The sequence below is a fragment of the Microchirus variegatus genome (genome assembly GCF_963457635.1).
Source record: "Microchirus variegatus genome assembly, chromosome: 16".
Lineage (NCBI taxonomy): Eukaryota > Metazoa > Chordata > Actinopteri > Pleuronectiformes > Soleidae > Microchirus > Microchirus variegatus.
The window spans coordinates 19155064-19175412 of NC_139817.1; the positions used below are offsets into that span (position 1 = coordinate 19155064).

Consider the following 20349-nt stretch of genomic DNA (forward strand, 5'->3'; position numbering starts at 1 on the left):
TCAGATTAAAATCTGTTGTCGGTTGACGGTTGTCGTTATTTTTTACAAATCTCTGAGAAAAGAACGTGTAAACTCATAATATACACATACATGACAAAACGCAAACGAAGCCTTCAGAATGTTGCAATACTGTAAAATGTTTTCTCTGAACTGGATCTGCACTTGCACTGAATGAGCTCCTCTCTGCTGCCTCCTCAGCCCCTGTCATAGAAATAAATAAGTAAACATGAGTGAAAACAACAATGGCTTAATCAGCATTTAAAGAGGATATATGCAAAAAAAAGTACAAGCGTGACCTTTAGCGTTTAAAACAGTTACTGCAATCCAAAAACAAAGTTTACGTCACGATGGAAACAGGGAGCCACACGTACATGTACCATCACTCACATATATCTGCTGTCTGTCTCACAGAATGTTTTATTTTTATAAACACTGAACCTATTTGATAACTATTTTTCACATGTCGGTGACAGGCGGATCTTGAAAGTAAGAGTAAGAATTATCATATAATTTGAGGAAACGTAACTATGACAATAATGAGCTGTAGAAACATGATTTAGGTATGTATGAAAGAGCATGTTCGCAAACCCTTTTTCTCCACGAGTCGAGACGTTTTTTGTTTTATAGAGAGGGTACTGAGGTTTTCTTATTTGCAGCTTGGTGTGTTTGCATAACTCAGCTTTTGAAGTGTGAAGACGTGTGTTATTGACCAAACCAACACCAAAAACAAACAATCAACCAACCAGTTATTTAAATTGTGAATAAAGTGACTGCACGATTGCTATAATTGAGACCGCTAATTTATTTTCACATTTCCCTAATCTCTGATGATGCATCGTTGTTATTTTATGACCTAATAAAATACATCTTACATAAAGGTCAGACATTTATGTACAATAAACTCATTTTTAAGTTGGGACAACACTGAGATTTACTGTATCTCTGAAATCCTTCAGCACTGTGAGCTAAACCTTCCATCTTTCCCTCTATTGATTTCTAATTAGCCTAGGAGGTGACCATACTGTATGTGTGGGTGAAAAAACATCATGTGGCCATGCATTTAACACTTCTGTGACCATCCTGTCGTTGCAGACAGGATTTGGTATGCGTTCTTCTCATTACCGTAACAGGGGCAGAACATTTTTGACAATTCTACTGCCATAAAATCAAAAATAAATCCAGGGCGGACTGATTATCATGATGTCATGAGAGGGTTAATAACATGTTATTCAGGGTTCCTACTGGTCCTAAAAATCCTTGAAAGTTTGTGAATTTGGTTTCACCAAAGAAAATGACAAAGACTGAAAAGACACCATCTCATGTCAGCACATTGAGTCCTTGACTTTGAGGGAATTGGTCCTGGAAAGTCCTTGAATTTGAGGTGTACCCTTGTCATATGTTATCGTTAGTGTTAAATGAGGTAGCCAATCAGCTACAGCGCTGTTTTCATCTAAACGAGTCGTTCTGCAATACGAATGTGCAGGGACCGTCTACAAAATACATCTATAATGATTTTATAAGCACTACAAGTATGTTTTTTTTTTTCACAAATAGATGTAGTATAATTAACAGGAGAACAGTGAAGTTTTATAGACTGCACTGGTGTCATTGCCCAAAAATGATGAAAAAGTACGTTTTCTCATAAACAGGGGTTGAAGTATAATCTACTGACATTTTAGAGACACTACACTGTATTATGGAGAATATATAGAACATTACATTTGCTTTGTCGTGTTGTAATTGGTAGACACCTGCGGTATCTTAGCCAGCTGTTCATAGGGGGTGGCTCGTTTCGATGAAAATGAGGTTGTAGCTTAAAAATTCCAAGCTTTCCATTTATCTATTTATTTTATAGGGATGGATACAAAAACATAGACAGTACTGCAAGCAGTTGTCCAACAAATGCATCATAGTTTTTGCAGCAGATGCTAATTTGCAACACCTGTCCCTTGGATTAACCGGAGTAAACTGGAAATGATCAAATGTGAAGGTTGGGAACTTAAAGCTAATGAGTTTCAAAGAGTGCCAAGCAATTTAAGATTACAAAAGAAAAGTGTATAAATTCAAGAAAGCTAAGTATAGCTTGAAAATGTAGAATAATCCAGGCTAAAACAACGGTATTTCATGCAAAAACTGTTGAATATCAACAAGGGCGTTGATATTTGCGAGAAAGCGAGGTTGTCGCTACCAGATTTTACGACCATCATTGAAGGGCATCACAGCTACAGCAGGGCTATTCAGGCCACGCCCCCTACATGCACTGTGCATTACTCTGTCACATGACATCACAGATGATTTCTAGAAACCTGAACGATAGAAGCTACACATTTGAGTCCAAGGACTCAATAAAGTTGGATCTATCATCCTGAGAATGTCGCTGATTGGTCATCACGTCAATGCAAATTCTTCGCCAAAGTAGAAAATCGTTGGAGCGATTGACGCCGTTTCCCCTCGTTAATTCTCATTAATTCCCATGGAAAGTTTCCAATTTGGAATATTTCCAAAATTCCCAAGCTATAGTTCCCATGGAAAGTTTCTGGAGGTTTACAAAGAATTGTGCACCCATTTAAAAATAACACAAGGAAAAATAGCAATATAAATGTGTAACCACATGATTCCCAGACACACACACACACACGTCACCTCTGGGCCTCCGTAGAGTTCCCCTGGTCTTCAGGGCTGAGAGGTTGTTGGTGTTAATGACGGTGGTTGTATGAAGCATTCTGTAAATGCTCTGTGTCGTGGCATTTTTTGCCACTTGAAAGCTCTTTGTACGTTTTTAAAATGGTTTCCACTGTATAAGAGGTTGATGTACTGTGTATAATCGGCTGTTTTCATTAGAGAACGTGTGTGTGTTTATCAAATGAACTGTTCCTCATGCTCATTTTTTTTCAAATGTTGTCGTCACAGAATGGATCACTGTTGGTTCTGTACAATCCTATTTAAAAAAAAAAAAAAAACAACAACAACACAAGGTGGTATATTCATATACTGTATATATACATACATGATGCATGTATGACATGAAGTAATGCAGTTAAAGGTGTGGAGTTAAACACCACTTTCTGAATGTTTTCTATAAATGTGACATTAACTCAACAACAGCAGCAGCAGAGACGATGTTACCTGCCAACACAATAATGTTATATTTGGAAATGATGGACTATTTAACTGCACATTTCTAAAAGAAAAAAAAAACATTTTTTAATTTGTAAAGTATATCATATTTTTTGTAATTATTGCCATCATTTTCTATTTATTTTCTAATCATAATTGATGTTGTACCTACAGTTATGTTGTCATTTCTTTCCTGAAAGTCAAAACCACAATAAAAAGAATCACTTTATTTGACATGAGTTTGTTTTTTAGGCTCTGATGTCAAGTATTGTTGGTATTTTGATCAGATGTGTTGTTGTTTTTCTTGTCAGCGCATTATGTTTTATGCTGCAGGTGGTCAGTGTTGCCAGGCAACCAGGCCTCTGATAACAAGCCCAAAACATGAATAACTTCAGTAAATATTCAATGGTAGTTCCTGAAATCTGTATGGTGTATAGATGCATTTGCTAACAACATGTTGGCATCGCATGATCTTGTTTGCACGATATTTATTGATATTAAAAGTGAGTAAAACATGATTTACTGATACATATTGATCACTTCTGAACATGGTATCACATGTGCACAGGTTATTCAAAGACAGTTATTGATCCATATTAATCACATTATGTTGTAAATGCCGGTCAAAAAACATTTAAAATTTAAATTGAGTTATCATATTTTGAGCACAGGTTACTTATTCATATTTATCACATGTAAACGTTATCATATTTCATGCGCAGGTTATTTATTGACTTGTCATTTATCAATATGTAGCGTTATGTTATCAGATTGTAAACATAAGTTATTTGGTGATACTTACAATGTGTAAATGTGTTATTTATTAAGATTTAGCTTGTGCAAACATTGTGACTGTACTGTGCTCACAAGATATATGGGTAAATATATGAATAAGATATGTATATATATATGTGCAAAAATATTTTTAAGTATTTAAATAAATATTTTAGAAATGATGATAATTATAATATAAAGTATTATTATTATCATTATTATTATTATAAGCATAAACGGTTTCACAATTTCGAGCTAAAATAAGCGCATACATAGAACTCTTGACCAACCACGACAAAAGTCCTTGCCTTTCTTCTCTCCTATTGGTCCACTATTTATCCTGCAAAGCCGTCGGGGGCTGTGATTGGCTGACTGCATCCTCTACGTCACAGTGTGTGTGTATGTGTGTGTGTGTAGTGTTGCAGAGATGCAGTCAGTGAGTGTGACGCGGTGACCGTGAAGTAGCAGCAGCTTTTCTCACCGGCACAAACAGCGTGGAGGTGCGTTCGAGACCATGGGAAACCCCAGAGTGTTCTTCGACATCACTGTTGACGGCGCTAACCTCGGCAGGATTATCATGGAGGTGAGAAGGAAATACACAGCAACACTATTTATTTTTTATATTTTATTTACCAAATTTCAGACCGAACCTCTATGTTCTCAGCTGCGGCTTGTGTGCTTCCACTTACACGTTAGCAGCATCATATTTCTATGTGATACATGTGATATCCTGCCTGCCCATGTAGTGACTGTGAAGTAGACCATAATAGTAATAATAATAATAATAGTTGTTGTAATAGTAATAATCAATCTCAACATGCAATATATTCTTTTTATTTGGGGATGGTCTTAAAAATTAAAACCTTCCTTTTTCTTCTTTTTTTTTTTACTCTGTTTGATGCATTGATGCTTAGAATATGAAATTTGAAAAAAAGAAAAAAAAAAAGAATAACATGTCTGGTATTCACTGGAAAAATGGTTACATTCGTTGCCTTAAGTACAAAAATGTCTTGAATCCCATTAAGAAGTCATTATTCAGCTCCCTGTCATTAGAACATGAAAATCATGCTGAGAGGGGACACAACATGGGAAATAGTGGCATTGCAATGAAAGGCTTAATATGCAAAGGCTGTGGCAACTTGGCTCTTTGAGCCCATGACACCAGGATTGTTTTTGTTTTTAGTAATAGAGACTAAATGTTTTCATTAGATGTCATTTTAGATCAGATGTGACCTCTACGCTGAAGTTCTGCGGAATGTTTTTAGTGTGACCTCAAACTTATGAATTTATAATTACACAAGTGTATTGTGTGTATATATATATATATATGTATGTGTGTGTATAAAACTATATATATTTTATATATGTTATATACATCATAATTAATGCAGACTTCATAAATGTGAGTTTGTTCTCAGGGATTTGTTGGTATAAAATGAAAATGTAGAATTTAGAAATAGAACATACAATAACAACAAGTAAAACTACACGCTAAGAAATCAAAGTGCAAGACTGTACCTAAAAAAGGTACAAATGCTATTTCGCTCCAGTTGTACCCTATCAGGGTACAAGCACTGTACCTTTCTCTACGGTGGCCCTGAGGTGCAAAACACAAACGCAAATCACAAAACACAAACGCAAATCAAAAAACACAAACGCAAATCAAAAAACACAAAAACATTAACTCAGAACGGAAACACAAATCACACAACACAAACACAAAAGCAGAAAACACGAAAACATTAACTCACAACGCAAAAACACAAAAGCAGAAAACACGAAAACATTAACTCACAACGCAAACACAAAAGCAGAAAACACGAAAACATTAACTCACAACACAAACACAAAAGTAGAAAACACGAAAACATTTACTCACAACGCAAACACAAAAGCAGAAAACACGAAAACATTAACTCACAACACAAAAGCAGAAAACACAAGAACATTAACTCACTTTAACTCACTTGGTAGAGCTGCCGTTCCATGTAGAAGTGCACACTACAGATAGCCCCAGTTCGAATCCCGCCTCAAGCAGAAAACACAAACACAAAAGCAGAAAACACAACAACAATATCTCACAACGGATACGCAAATCATAAAACGCAAACAAAAGAGCAGACAACACAACGGAAATGCATGTCAAAACGGAAACGCAACTCAAAAAACAACAACGAAAAACATTGTTTTTTGCATTTGCACAGTCCGTGTTTGCGTTGTGAGTTAATGTTTTCGTGTTTTCTGCTTTTGTGTTAGTGTTGTGTGATGTGTGTTTCCGTTTTGAGTTAATGTTTTTGTGTTTTTTGATTTGCGTTTGTGTTTTGTGATTTCAATTGTGTTTTGCACCTCAGGGCCACCGTATTTCTCAGTGTGTGCAGGTTCATTTATGTCACTAGGGGTGCAAAAATGTTTCTTTAGAGCAGGGGCCACCACTTTTTTTCTTTACAATTTAAACTATTAAAATATTATGCATTCAATTGCATACACATTAATTCCAGTGCTTACTCCTTACGATTATCAGTTTTTATTAACAATATCAATGATATTTTACTGAGTGATCATATGGATACATGCAAGTGAGTTGAGGTGAGGTTTCTTAGTGTGTATAGTATATGGAAAACATATAGTGTATAGGCAAGGAGCATTCATAAGTGGTATATAGTCTTTTCTATATTGTTGAGCAGCATGATTAATGTTGTGCTGTGTTCATTCACTCATTTATACCTTCCTTGTTTTGTTTCTCAGCTGCGGGCTGATGTGGTCCCAAAGACGGCAGGTGTGTACGCGACTCGTGTGAAGATAGAATCAGCATCTGCAAGAAAACCTGCAGTGTGTGCTTTAGTCATTCTGACCCACATAGGCCATTGTTACAGTTACTCGGCCTCATTTATATTCAGTGTGTGCAGAAAACAAGTAGGTTGCCTGCTTCAGTCTCATTTTCACCAGATTTGAAGTGGTTTTTTTCCCATTTATTTTAGGTTTCTAGTAAATTAACTGTTAAACCTCTAAACCACTTTTCCCAGATGTAAAACCAGTGTATGTGTGTCTAGTTGTTATTTGTTGATCCAGCTGCAAATCTTCACAGTTTAGAGTAAAGTATTGAAATTATACATGAATCAGTGAAACTGGTGGTCAAATTTTGCCATAGGGAAACGATCCGTTGTGTTTGTTGTTTTTGAACATCGCTTGAAAAATGTTTATGTAGATTGTTCTACAATTTGACGACTGTGACTGTATTACAGTGAAAAACGGGCGTTTACTGCAGCGTAACCGACACCAGACTGCTTCCCTGTCTGAAATAGGAGAAACCTGCAGTCGTCCACTGTCCAAGACGAGCTTGAAATCATGAGAATTATCAATTTTGCAAGTGGAACTGAACAGGCTGAGCAGCTCCAGCTGGTTTCAGTTTAAAAACCATAAATAATGCGTATCATGGAAGCTGCGAAACCTTCATTTGTCATAGTTGGTCTGAGTGAACTTCAGGAGTAACGGTGTCTCCTCTGACAGAAAACTTCCGTGCTCTGTGCACTGGAGAGAAAGGCTTTGGCTACAAGGGTTCCACGTTTCACCGCATCATCCCCAAATTCATGTGCCAGGTACAGTCACAGACTGAACGTCGTGCTGGCAGAGCTGTGGCCACGTGTTAGCACTTTAGCACATGTGCTCAAGTCCTCTTTGTTTCTCAGGGCGGAGACTTTACCAACCATAATGGAACTGGGGGCAAATCCATCTATGGGGAGAAGTTTGCCGACGAGAACTTCCAGTTGAAACACGCCGGCTCCGGGATTCTGTCCATGGCTAACGCTGGGCCCAACACCAACGGCTCACAGTTCTTCATCTGCACAGCTGCAACTGATTGGTGAGCAGTGGTCTTTTTAGGGACCGTATCTTTGTTCCCCGGGTCCTATGTTCCCCGCTTTGTATGTGACCGGGGAACATAGGACCCTTTCTCTAAAAAAGGGTGTTCACCCAAAGGGTCCTATGTTCCCCGCTTTCACCCAAAAGGACCCGGGGAACATAGGACCCTACCCCTTCCCTTACCCTAACCCTAACCCTTTACCCTTTACCCTGGAGCTCCACACCCAGGCTTCCACAAAGTGGGGAAGATAGGACCTTTTTTGGGAAAAAACGAACTCAACAAAAAAAAGATTGTTTTGAAAAAGCAAAAGAAAGTCTCATAGACTAAAATGTCACAAAAACGAGACAAAGAAGGGAAATTAAATGAATGCTTAGCACAGTAAGGAGCTGAGCGGAGGAAAAACATCTAAAGCCCCTCTTCCACTAGAGCGGCACAGCACATCTCGGCACAACTGCTCTGGTGAGGTTCCAAGAGAGCTGAGTGATACTGAGATAGTATGCGTGATGTCGACTGCCGGCCAGTGGTTGGCTACAGGAAGTCATGATGGTCACAGGAAGTCATGAGCAAGATGTCCAACACAAGAATCAAGCAGGACAGCTGTTTTTTTAACTGCTTTACAAGTCACTAGTCACTAGTTTGTGTGTGTGTAAAATGAAGGCACGACAATTTCATGCAGCCATGCTGTGATGACTCCGCCCACGAGGTACTATAGTCGTGGAAAACCGACCAAAACCCTGTAGAGGCGAGGCGACCTTAGATCATGTCGTGGAAACATGGCTTAATGGTGGTTTCTCACGTTGTTCCAGCACGGCACGGCTGCATGAAACTGCCCTGACATCTTTTCTATACGCGACACTGAACGCGGTCGACTCAACTCCCAGTTCCAACATCCAAGTTCCAATGTTAATGGAACCGAGCAGACTCCCGAATAATTGGAAAACTGGTGAAAAATGGTGTATTCTGATTCTAAACATGTGATGCATGACATAATCAGATGACTTATTTTTATGTCTATGTAACCTGGGAAGTTGAACTAGTGAGCTAGTGAAAATGTAGTGGGGGGGGTCTCAGATCCCTGATTCCATTATTTGTTTTTCAAAAGGACACAGCACTTCCTGTTTCAAAATAAAAGCTCTCTGGATTTGCGGCTTCATACTGAAGAGTTATTGTCCAGATTTTTATCGGCTGCTTCTTACAGCTCAATAAACTACCCTCTGGAAAGGGCGACCAGAACAAGTATGGCGGACAACTCGAGTGTCTTTAAGAGGTTTTATTCTAAACACAATTCAATACACTACTTAATAGGTTGTAAACCGGCAAAGCATACAGGTTCTGATGATCAGTTACAGATGAAAACACACAAATAAGGGGTTGGTCATATATAAGAAGTGCCTTGGATGTTAAGGCTTTGATTGCGATCGCTTTGATGACGACCCCACTCTGATTCCGTACAGAATGCGCTGAATAACTGCTAGAAAGTTCTACAGTTATTATATATATATGTACCATACTAGAGGTCCCACATTCAGTCCCTAACAGTCGCAACAGTTTGAACGCAAGGACAGTTACAAGGACATTTGTGGTGTTGAGCTCCAATTCATAGTTCGTATGTGTCGGTCCTGCATACTAATCATCTCCTCTCTGTCCTCAGGCTAAACGGAAAGCATGTGGTGTTTGGCAGTGTGGTGGAGGGCAGTGATGTTGTCAAGGCGATGGAGAAGGAAGGCACAAAGAGTGGAACTCCTAAGGCCAAGGTTGTCATTGCAGACAGCGGTGAACTAAAATAGTGCAACTCCTACAGAAGAATCCTTACATCATCCCACTCGATCTCTAACACAGTGCATACCTGTGCTCTCAGTAGAAAACAAAACCCCCACAAACCCTTACTCCTCTGAAAGTGTTTGCCTACAGTTCAATCAGTGTCATATTTTGTACCTTCAGATTGGTCCATCATTTGATTACAGACCCGACTTACTAATAAAGAAGATGGTGTAAATAAAGTGACTTTAAATCCTGGATTCATCTCTGTTCTTGTATTCTCTTCTGATTCTATGCACAGCACGTGTCAAACTCAAGGCCCAGGGGGCCAAATGTGGCCCCCCACGTCATTTTATGCACTAGTTTGCAGTGTAACATTGTATATGCATCATGCAACAAATGAAATTGAGATTGAAATATCCACAAATGATCCCAAAAAATATCCAGGAAGAGAAAGATTGATGCAGATGGGAGGCAGTTTCAAGAAAGATGGGAAGGCGAATACATGTTTGTGCTTGAAGGAGAAAAACCGGTATGTCTTTAGTGTTATGAGGCGGTGTCGGTCGTCAAAGTGTACAATCTATGTTGGCATTTTGACACCAAACAAGGAGCCAAGTATGCCAAAGTTAGCCTTCAAGAAAGGCAACGCATTGTCAAAGAATTATTGTTCACAAAAGCCATAACCAAAAACGCTGCAGCAGTGAAAGCTAGTTTTATTGTGGCTGAAGAAATCACTCCTGCTTCATAGTCTTTTTCTGAGAGTGCGTTTGCGTTTAGTTACATTTATCAGTATGACAGTTACATCTGGCCCTGTGAGGGTAACCATTATGCTGATGTGGCCCTCAGTGAAAATGAGTTTGACACACCTGATGTACAGTATGTATTTACTAGCAACAAGCCTTGCCACTAGAGGTCAGTATAGGCACCCAAAAGCTGTGTGTGTGTGTCCATGATTTTTAGCTTCAGCTTTAAAACCATTGCTGTGAGATTATTTTATTTATTCTCAAAAATGATAATCTCTGAAGGTCATACCCTGATTTAATGGTTAGCACGTGTTTTAGCACTGTAATACCATACCGCCTATTTTTACAAAATTATTAAAAAACATGCTTTTGGTGAAGATTCCATTGAAGTTTTATCCACTATATCTTGGCCTCCTTAAATACCCTTTCTCATGATTGGATCACCTGTGTATGAAGGGCCAAGGACGCTGAAAAATGATGGTCATGCCTTTGTCACATCTAGACTAGATTACTGTAATGCCTTATTATCAGGATGTTCCAACAAGTCTGTTCTAAACCTTCCGTTAATTAAAAAAATGCTGCAGCATGAGTTCTGACAGGAACTAGAAAGAAAGACCACATAACTCTAGTCTTTAAAATCCTTACTCATCTCATGTCATGATATTCAGAAAATATTGTTATGTTGCCCGTCGCTAATGTAAAGTATGCTTATGTAATTCTTATTTAGTAATATTTAGTGCTATTATATATAAATTATTTGTCACTGAAGGAGAAACAAAGAAACCGAAACCTTGATTAAGTGTTAACTAAAGCAAGGCATTTACAGTTACTTCAAGCTGTAATTTTACTGATATTAACAGTATGTTATAGACTTGACTTGAATAACATATTAATAACTTCATTAACCTGAATGACAATGATAAATGGTTCATTAATACATTGATTACTTAAGTATTATTAAGTAATGTTAATTATTGTACCTTTGTTTTATCGTTGGATTTTAAGTTGACATCTATCATATTTTCTTTACTTAAAAATATAAAATGCACATTATTATAACACAGTTGACAGCAAATAAATCCACAACAGTTAAACAAAACACGCAAAAGTTTTCTTTCGATTTATTTGTGACTAAGTTATCAAAAACAAAGTATCAGTGCTCAGTGTTGGTCACAGTAAAAACATAAAAACACAAGTCTACAAAGCAACTTGCAGTAGTACACAGATTAAGGCATCGACATCTCTCTCAGCCGGGTTTCTCCTTCAAAGAGAGAATTGTAGAAAATAAATAAATACAATTAATAATTTTTTTTTAAAGTTTCCCTACAGGCAGGTCACTGTAAGAAAAACAAAGCTGTCATCAGTATGTAACAATATATAAACGGTGATTGACTCACAACCGATCACAGCACAGTAAAACCACAAATACAAAACATACAGATCCAGTACAACAAAGGTGAACGGTCCAATAGTCCACTGTTACATCATGTGACAATTTGAAAAGTGATCTGATGGAAAACATCCGAGTTTGACATTCAGATGGCGGCGTTGAAACAGCACAGATGAAGACCACACAATTCACAGCACGTGTGTTTCACACAGACACTTGAGGTAATCGCTAAAAACACGACATTTACATTTTAGCATTGGTACATCTATTTTTTTTGGGGGGGGCATTAGCATGAGAACTCGAGTAGCCTCACTAACATTGGGGGTGTTGGTCAAAGTCCTTCCTTGATTTTACAAACAGCCCGTAAGACTTGGACATTAGTGGCGTTGTCTCCCACAACCTGTTCTAAATACAGTGGTATGCAAAAGTTTGTGCACCCCTGTAAACTTTCATGATTTTTATATGGGAGACAAACACAGTGATATTTGAGAAGTGAAATAAAGTTTATATGATTTACAGAGTGGCCCTGCGATGGACTGGCGAACTGTCCAGGGTGTACCCCCGCCTATCGCCCAATGTCAGCTGAGATAGATCTTCTCTGAAGAGTGGCAACACGGGAGCCTCAAAACAACTCTCAAATGACCTGAAAATGATTGTTCAACATCATGGTTTAGGGGAAGGATACAGAAAGCTATCTCAGAGATTTAAGCTCTCAGTTTCAACTGTGAGGAACATTGTGAGGAATTGGAAGACCTTGCTGCAGATGGTGTCACTGTGCATGGTTCAACTAGTCAGCGCACTTTACACAAGGAGATGCTGTATGGAAGAGTAATGCAGAAAAAGCCTTTTCTCTTCATCCGCCACAGTCGCTTGAGGTATGCTAAAGCACACTTGGAATAAGGTGCTGTGGACTGATGAAACTAAAATAGAGTTATTTGGGCAAAACAAGGGGCATTATGCATGGCGGAAAAAGAACACAGCATTCCAAGAAAAACGCTACCTAGAGTAAAATTTGGAGGTGGTTCCATCATGTTGTGGGGCTGTGTGGCCAGTGCAGGGACTGGGAATCTTGTTAAAGTTGGGGTTGCATGGATTCCACTCAGCAGATTCTGGAGAACAATGTCCAGGAATCAGTGACAAAGTTGAAGTTGTGCCGGGGCTGGATCTTTCAACAAGACCACGACCCTAAACACTGCTCAGAATCTACTAAGGCATTCATGCAGAGGAACAAATACAATGTTCTGGAATGGCCATCTCAGTCCCCAGACTTGAATATTATTGAAAATGTGTGGTGTGATTTAAAGCGGACTGTCCATGCTTGGAAACCATCAAACCTGACTGAACTGGAGATGTTTTGTAAAGGAGAATGGTCCAAAATACCTTCAGCCAGAATCTAATTGGAAGCTATAGGAAGCGTTTAGAGGCTGTTATTTCTGCAAAAATACATGCACAAAATGTTTCTTTTGAGGTGCCTAAACTTACGCACATGCCTAATTTTGTTTAAATAATTCTTGCTCACTTTCTGTAAATCATTCACTTCTCAAATATCACTGTGTTTGTCTCCAATATGATATATTTAACTGAAATTTCTTATTCAAACAACCAATGATTTATAAAGGAAAATCATGAACATTTACAGGGGTGCCCAAACTTTTTCATACCACTGTACTTCACTGACAATCACTGAAACAAGGTTTAATAGCTTTGTCCAGAATCTAATGTTGACTTTAATGATCCATTTGGACTTGATACAGTTAGGAGACGTGGGGAGAATTTAACAGACCAGTGTGTAAGATTTAGTGGCAACTAGAGATTAAGTTGCATATGCGAATAGGTGTTCAGACCTGGTATTGACATCTGTCATCACTGTCTATTAACATGTTCACATCTTTGTTGTTGTCTTACTGACATTTTGCATTTTTTGCATTGTTTGCCTCACAGATCGAATTCAGTTTATCCCAATTTTAGTCTGTCTAACACGTGTACCTGTATTTTACACACCAGACAAAATGCGACAAGTTCACATACAAAGTCAATGCACAGCTGTGATACTCCTAAGGCCAAGCTGCACGATAGACACAATAGACGCGCATCAAAATGGTGTCTGCCGCTCAAATCGACACTTTACAACTAAAGATATCCTTTATCTTTTCCATATGGGCTGCAGTCTACCAAAACAAACTTCAGATTATTTCAGTAGAATGAAACAAACAAAGAGTGACTGTACTGGATTGAAAAAATACACTCAGCTCACTTCAAACCTAATTGAATACTGTAGACTGTATGTTACTATGCACAAACTCAGCAAAGAATGTACAGATTGTGACAATACTGCGAGTATAAGACTGATAGGCTACATAGCTGCGCTGGTTTGAGATCTGGGCTACAACTCGAGAGTGAGCAGATCAGGGCACTTCACAATAACTCTCTGAATCTACCGAGGTCAACCCGGAGGGAAGATTTACAGAGGTTGAAACTGTCGGGGGAAAGAATCTTCAGCCTGAGGCTTTATATCACACGTTCGGTTTGACCTCTGCAGAGATTACAAAACACATCAGAGGTTGTCATTTCAGGGCCCTACATAAACAAAAGCATAGGGCCCTCTGAATCCCAGCCATTTCACTCCTTGTATTTGCATACAGGAGATCCAGACTGAATTAAAAAAAGCTAAAACAAAGTTGTTTGAGTGATTAATTGTTTAAAAGAAAGTACATTTTATATATTTATTGGTCATAAAAAGGCCAAATGTTCAGTGGTCCCAACTTTTATTGTATTTTCTGATACTGCAGAAGTGTAGAATTGCCACAGGAAAGAAAGAATAGTCTCTACTTTATAATGACTAGTTTTCGTCATTATAATGGGACTGTCTCTCATCATAACAAGATTTTTCGTTTTACGCTACAATATAGTTTCTTATTTAATAAGATTGTTTATGATGAGTTTTTCCGTTATAACAAGATCGTTTCGCAATATAATGAGAAAGTTTCTCATTTCAGCTAGAAAGTTACATTTTCTACTCATTAGCTGATTAGTTTCTTCTTTTAACATTTCTATGCATCCGTATGATACAATTAATGTAAGCTGCATTAAGTTTGTGTTGCCTTCTCTCCATATTCATGAACCCAGAACCCAGATTTTCCCAGATTACAATTTCAAAGTGCCCAACTGTCACTTTATAAACCAATGTCCATAAAGGTAATCAGCAGTTTTATACTGGCACACAGGAGTTCAGCTGATCCACTGCTGCCTGTCAGTAAATTAAAATGTGTCAAAATGACGGAGGCGGCAGCAGTGGACCAGCAGCTTCTTTTGGTAAGTGTCCATGTAAGTGTTCCCATGAGATTTTGAGGCTTAACGATTAATCAGTAATCAAAGAAATCACCAGCATAATATTCAAATGGTCAGTCTTCGATACATGCGGCCTTATGTAACACTGACAAGATTTCATGGCGACACCAGGTGGCAGTGTTTGTACTGTTCTTCATACTAGAGCAGTGAGACAGTATAGACTGTAAATTCCTGAAACAACAAATGAGATGAGATTACCTTTCAACAGTGCATCATCATCATCATCATCATCAATTACTGATCATGCTAAAAGTTGTGAAGAACAATGTCTACACTTGTTTCTCGAACAGTGGCACAGTTAAAATTAGACTTCATATCTTAATAAGTTTCAGTGGAATGGTCTGAAGTTTGATTAGCAAGAACTCCGGGATTGTTGATCATCAGGAGTCTTCTGGTAAACCAGTGGTCAGGGACACTGTGTCACCCAGACTCATTTATTAACGGCTTTTTAAATTGAAATGAATTAAACATTATTTTACATAGCAAAAATATATTTTCTTTCTGGTTTCCTGACTAAATTTCAGATTCATACTGGTCCCACTACTGTTGATCAATGTTCAACATACTGTAATACATTAATGTATTTTTTTCTATTTTTTTTTAAACATTTTGCAGCCACCTCTGCCTTCTAAATGTGATTATGAAACACAGCTAATAAGTACGGAAACCATCTTCCAATGGTGCCTTCGAATATATATATAAATAGATTCATAGATTTGAACCCCTCATTTCGTATTCACGACAGGAATATGACGTGAATTGTGATGTTTTTGCTCACATCTTCTGGTGGAGTCAAGTGAAGTTCAGTTTTCAGTGGATAAAAAGTTAATACAGAGCCAGTTTATGTGTCCTAAGAAAAAGGACATATTCTTCCTTTATCGAAGAACATTACCTGCACGACAGCTAGCTAGCTAGTCAGCTTGCTAGACAAGGCTAGCGTTACCAATTAACACCAAGAATGTCATGGTAAAGACCTCTCGTTCTGTAAACAAACTTTTTTTGCAGGATAGACATATGGAGGTCAAAATGACTTAGTTTCACAAAAGGTTTCCCGTCCTACAATTCTTTTACTGTGTCTGACATAGAATATTTTCTGCATGTCAGCTAGAGTTAGCTAGCTAGCTAAAACCTGCCTCATTGGAAACTTGCCATGTCGTAAACATGAGTTCACTGCTCACACACCTTGATCAGACCTTTAGCTACATCAACATGGCTTGTTTGTAGGCACAATTTTACCACCGTACTGAAGGATTTTGTCTTGAAATTCTGCTGTTTTTACCGCTACATCAGAGGACAGATAAACTTTGAAGACTAAAATATTTTAAAGGCAAATATGATTTGATTTTCCCGAAATTCTACAGTGGGCTACGGTTTACTGTTTGGTATTTAAATGTACATATGCTCCTCTGCTGGAGACTTATTACCAAGTGCTGCTGTTGTTTTAGTGACTAGTGGTCCTATTATTTCCTTCGTTTAAACCAGATGAGCTGCTACTTCAGCTTGCACGTGCGCTCACACTGTCTTCAGCTCTGCGGCGAGGTCTTGCGGCTCTCTCTCAGGATGCCGTCCAGGCCGTTGAGCTGGCGGAGGAAACCTCTGTTAGGAGTAACGCCTCTGTGGTCTTTCACCGTCTTGATCGCCTCCACCAGGGTCAGGTTTTGTCGGATCATCAGGTAGGCCAACACCAGTGTGGCAGAGCGGCTCACACCCACAGTGCAGTGGACCAGCACCTTACCTACACATGAATAACAACATGAACTGAACTATGTTCGGTTCCACATGTTTTACACATGTGTGCAATTCTGTTATGTCATTTTTGCTTCTCTTGCTCTACTAGTGGTGTTCAAAATAATCATTTCACAATGCAGACATGGACAATTCTGAATGATCCAGCGATAATTGACATGTTTGATCGTGTGCCTGTAACATTCCATTTTTTTTAGTCATTAGTTTTTTCAGTTGGTGAAACATTTCAGTCTCAAGATTGTATGTGTCTCACTGCTTATCTTGATTGATGAAACAGTTAAATGTGAAAGTGTGTTTTTAAATAAAACATCGGATCACGCTAAAAGTCTGTCATATCACCCAAAGAGTAAGTGCTGTGGCCCTTAAAATCATAAGGCTGAAATTATGTAGATGTTTTAGTTTTTAACCATCTGATTATTAGCTTGATTGAAGTGTATTTTGTAAAGTCTTTTTACCAATTAAAATATTTATCATTAAGCAACAATGTTCCGTAAAAACAGTGTTGTGATGCTTTGATAAACTTCTACAAACTTTCTAGCCAGAAAAGTTTAGAAAATGCAAGCAGCATGTTTTTAAGATTTCATAGACATGTAGTGTGTAAAATGAAGGTGAGAAAACCTACAATAATCACACTTAAATGTTTTAAGTGTACAATTCCCTGATTGTATGCTCCCAGTTTGCAACACATTTAGAAAGGAATGATAAGGTGAGGGTATATTCAGCTCCAGCATGCAACTCCGTCCATAAAATGCTGCAAAATTTTACACAATGTACCTTTAAGCAAGTGTAGATTTTATTTTGTAAATTTTTTGTTTAGTGGGTTAAATCAAACTGTCCTTGTGTTCCTGTAGGCAGGCAGAAATTCCAGCAGTGTGCAAAGTAAAAGCAGCACTGACCACGTATAAGAACTTTGCACAAGCACACTTTAAAAAAAACCTGAACAAACAACTGAAGTGCTTTCCACATCCACATCCACAGACTAACCTCCACTCGTCAGAGCTTTGTGAATGAACTCTGCTGCCGGATAGAAGTTAACACTCATGTCAAAGGTGGGGGAGTCGTGGGCCTCGATGCCCTGGTAGGTGATGTCCATCCCAGCGTAATACTCGGCCCCTCCACGCCACTTACTCTGCGCACAGTTGAGGATGTGTGTGATGCCCAGTTTGGCCAGTTCACGCCGATCTGATGCGATATCCCTGCAGAGAAGAGGGGAGGGAGGAGTTTTTAATTTTGTTTTTACACTTCAGACAAACTCGTTTTCACTTGTATCACTAGGTGTCATTATTCTTATACCTATAGACTGTTTGTTTGTTTATTTATTTATTTAATATTACAGCATACTCTTCTTTTAGAGGGATGTAATGATTTAAGGGTGTAAGTGTGTAAGGATGCCAATCAATTTAAAAAAAAAAAAAATGAACCAATTAATCACACAATTTTCTGTAATCGCGAAAAGACCTGAAGCTTATAACACATATTTATTTATATAAAATCATGGAATCAACACAAAAAGTATATGTAACTTTTTAAAATGAAACCTTCCACCTAAAAGTCCATCCTTATCCATCTTTGCACCGTAGATTGTCCTGTAACCAATGAATGGCTCGTATGGAAATGTACGAGCATTATCCTAAGAATGTAAGGATGTAAGGAGGTGTAAAGGTGTGTACGGATGTAAGGTGTAAGGATGTAAGGATGTGTAAGAATGTAAGGTGAAAAGTGTAAGGATGTGTAAAGAATGTAAGGTCTAAGGATGTAAGGTCTAAGGTGTAAGGATATGTAAGAATGTAAGGTCTAAGGATGTAAGGATGCCAGGTGTCAGGATGTAAAGGTGTGTAAGATGTAAGGTGAAAAGTGTAAGGATGTAAGGATGTGTAAGAATGTAAGGTGAAAGGTGAAAGGTGTAAGGATGTAAGGATGTGTAAGAATGTAAGGTCTAAGGATGTCAGGATGTGTAAGAATGTAAGGTGAAAGGTGTAAGGATGTAAGGATGTAAGGATGTGTAAGAATGTAAGGTCTATGGATGTCAGGATGTGTAAGAATGTAAGGTCTAAGGATGTCAGGATGCGTAAGAATGTAAGGTGTAAGGTCTAAAGTGTAAGGATATGCAAGAATGTAAGGTCTAAGGACGTACGGATGTAAGGTGCAAGGATGTAAGGATGTAAGGTGAAAAGTGTAAGGGTGTAAGGGTGTAAGGATGTGTAAAGAATGTAAGGTCTAAGGATGTTAGGATGTGTAAGAATGTAAGGTCTATGGATGTAAGGTCTAAGATGTAAGGATATATAAGAATGTAAGGTGCCAGGATGTAAGGGTGTGTAAGTTGTAAGGTGAAAAGTGTAAGGGTGTAAGGATGTGTAAGAATGTAAGGTCTATGGATGTAAGGTCTAAGATGTAAGGATATATAAGAATGTAAGGTGCCAGGATGTAAGGGTGTGTAAGTTGTAATGTGAAAAGTGTAAGGGTGTAAGGATGTGTAAGAATGTAAGGTGTAAGGATGTAAGGTCTAAGGTGTAAGGATATGTAAGATTGTAAGGTCTAAGGATGTGAGGATGTCAGGTGTAATGGTGTTAGCATGTCAGATGTAAAGATGTAAGGTGTAAGGATCTAAGGATGTCAGGTGAACACGCAGCATCCCCCATGACCCTCATATGGAGGATAAAGCATTAGAGAATGAATGAATGTATGAATAAATCTTGCAGAAAATGACAAACTCACTGGTCTCCTATGTAAAGTCGAGGCCAAACTTCGTCTGCATGGTTACAGGCAGTCTTGCCCGTGCAGAGCAGCCTCTCCAGCTCGGACACACTCAGGATCGGAGAGACACGTTCCGAGTCTTTTCGGTTCGGAGACCTGGAGCTGCTCCGAGACCGAGAGAACCGGGACATGAACGCCATTGAGTCTGAGTGATGAGGAAAACAACCATGTCATTAAATATAGACGAGGGCTGCAGCTGATGATGATTTTCACTGTTGGTTCATCTAAGGACTCTCTGCCCCCAATTTATTGATTGTGTCTGATCCATGAAATGTCGGGAGTAGGCATTCAGTGATATAAACATTTCCCGCCATGATTATCCTGACCAAAATAATTGATTCACAATATTATTGCAAATGACTGAAAAAATATTCTTGAAATCATTCAAAAATACTCTTAAACAGGCATAGCTCCCTGTCTGCACAGTTAGCATACACATCATAATAAATCTTGAGGAAAGATGCAGCTCCCCATTATGGCACATTAACAAAATAAATCACCAAAATGGGGAGAATACAGGATTTTCAAATCACATTTGTGAAATATGCCTTTTTTTCTCCATTCACGATTATCATGATAATAGAAATTCACCACTGTTAACTTATTGTAAGTTCTTTCCAGCATGATGCTTTATTATCCCACAGAAGATCAGCAGTGGCTGATTATTACTTTAGTATTATTTGTGTTGTTGGAATCTTGACAAGTGCATTCAATCTTTATCAGTTCATCCACAAGTTCACTTGATTAAGTTTAGATATAGACAAGATTTAGATTATACTTTATTCCTAGTTAAATATAAAATCAAGATTGCAAGATCCAATGCAGATTGGAGAGACAAGTGTTGTTTAGGGCTGCAAATA

General features: G+C 38.3%; 2 protein-coding genes across 2 annotated transcripts; one reads left to right on the forward strand and one right to left on the reverse strand.

The window, feature by feature from the left end:
* Positions 1-4339: 4339 nt before the first annotated feature.
* Positions 4340-9537, forward strand: ppiab (peptidylprolyl isomerase Ab (cyclophilin A); the record flags this gene model as incomplete). Its single annotated transcript, XM_083902577.1, has 5 exons — positions 4340-4474; positions 6637-6667; positions 7399-7487; positions 7578-7750; positions 9402-9537. The coding sequence occupies exons 1-5, from the start codon at positions 4406-4408 to the stop codon at positions 9535-9537; spliced, it is 498 nt and encodes a 165-aa protein (XP_083758703.1). The 5' UTR covers positions 4340-4405.
* Positions 9538-16512: 6975 nt separating this feature from the next.
* dusp26 (dual specificity phosphatase 26) lies at positions 16513-19629 on the reverse strand (the record flags this gene model as incomplete). Its single annotated transcript, XM_083902973.1, has 3 exons — positions 16513-16724; positions 17720-17931; positions 19451-19629. The coding sequence occupies 3 exons, from the start codon at positions 19627-19629 to the stop codon at positions 16513-16515; spliced, it is 603 nt and encodes a 200-aa protein (XP_083759099.1).
* Between the last annotated feature and the right edge of the window lie 720 nt (positions 19630-20349).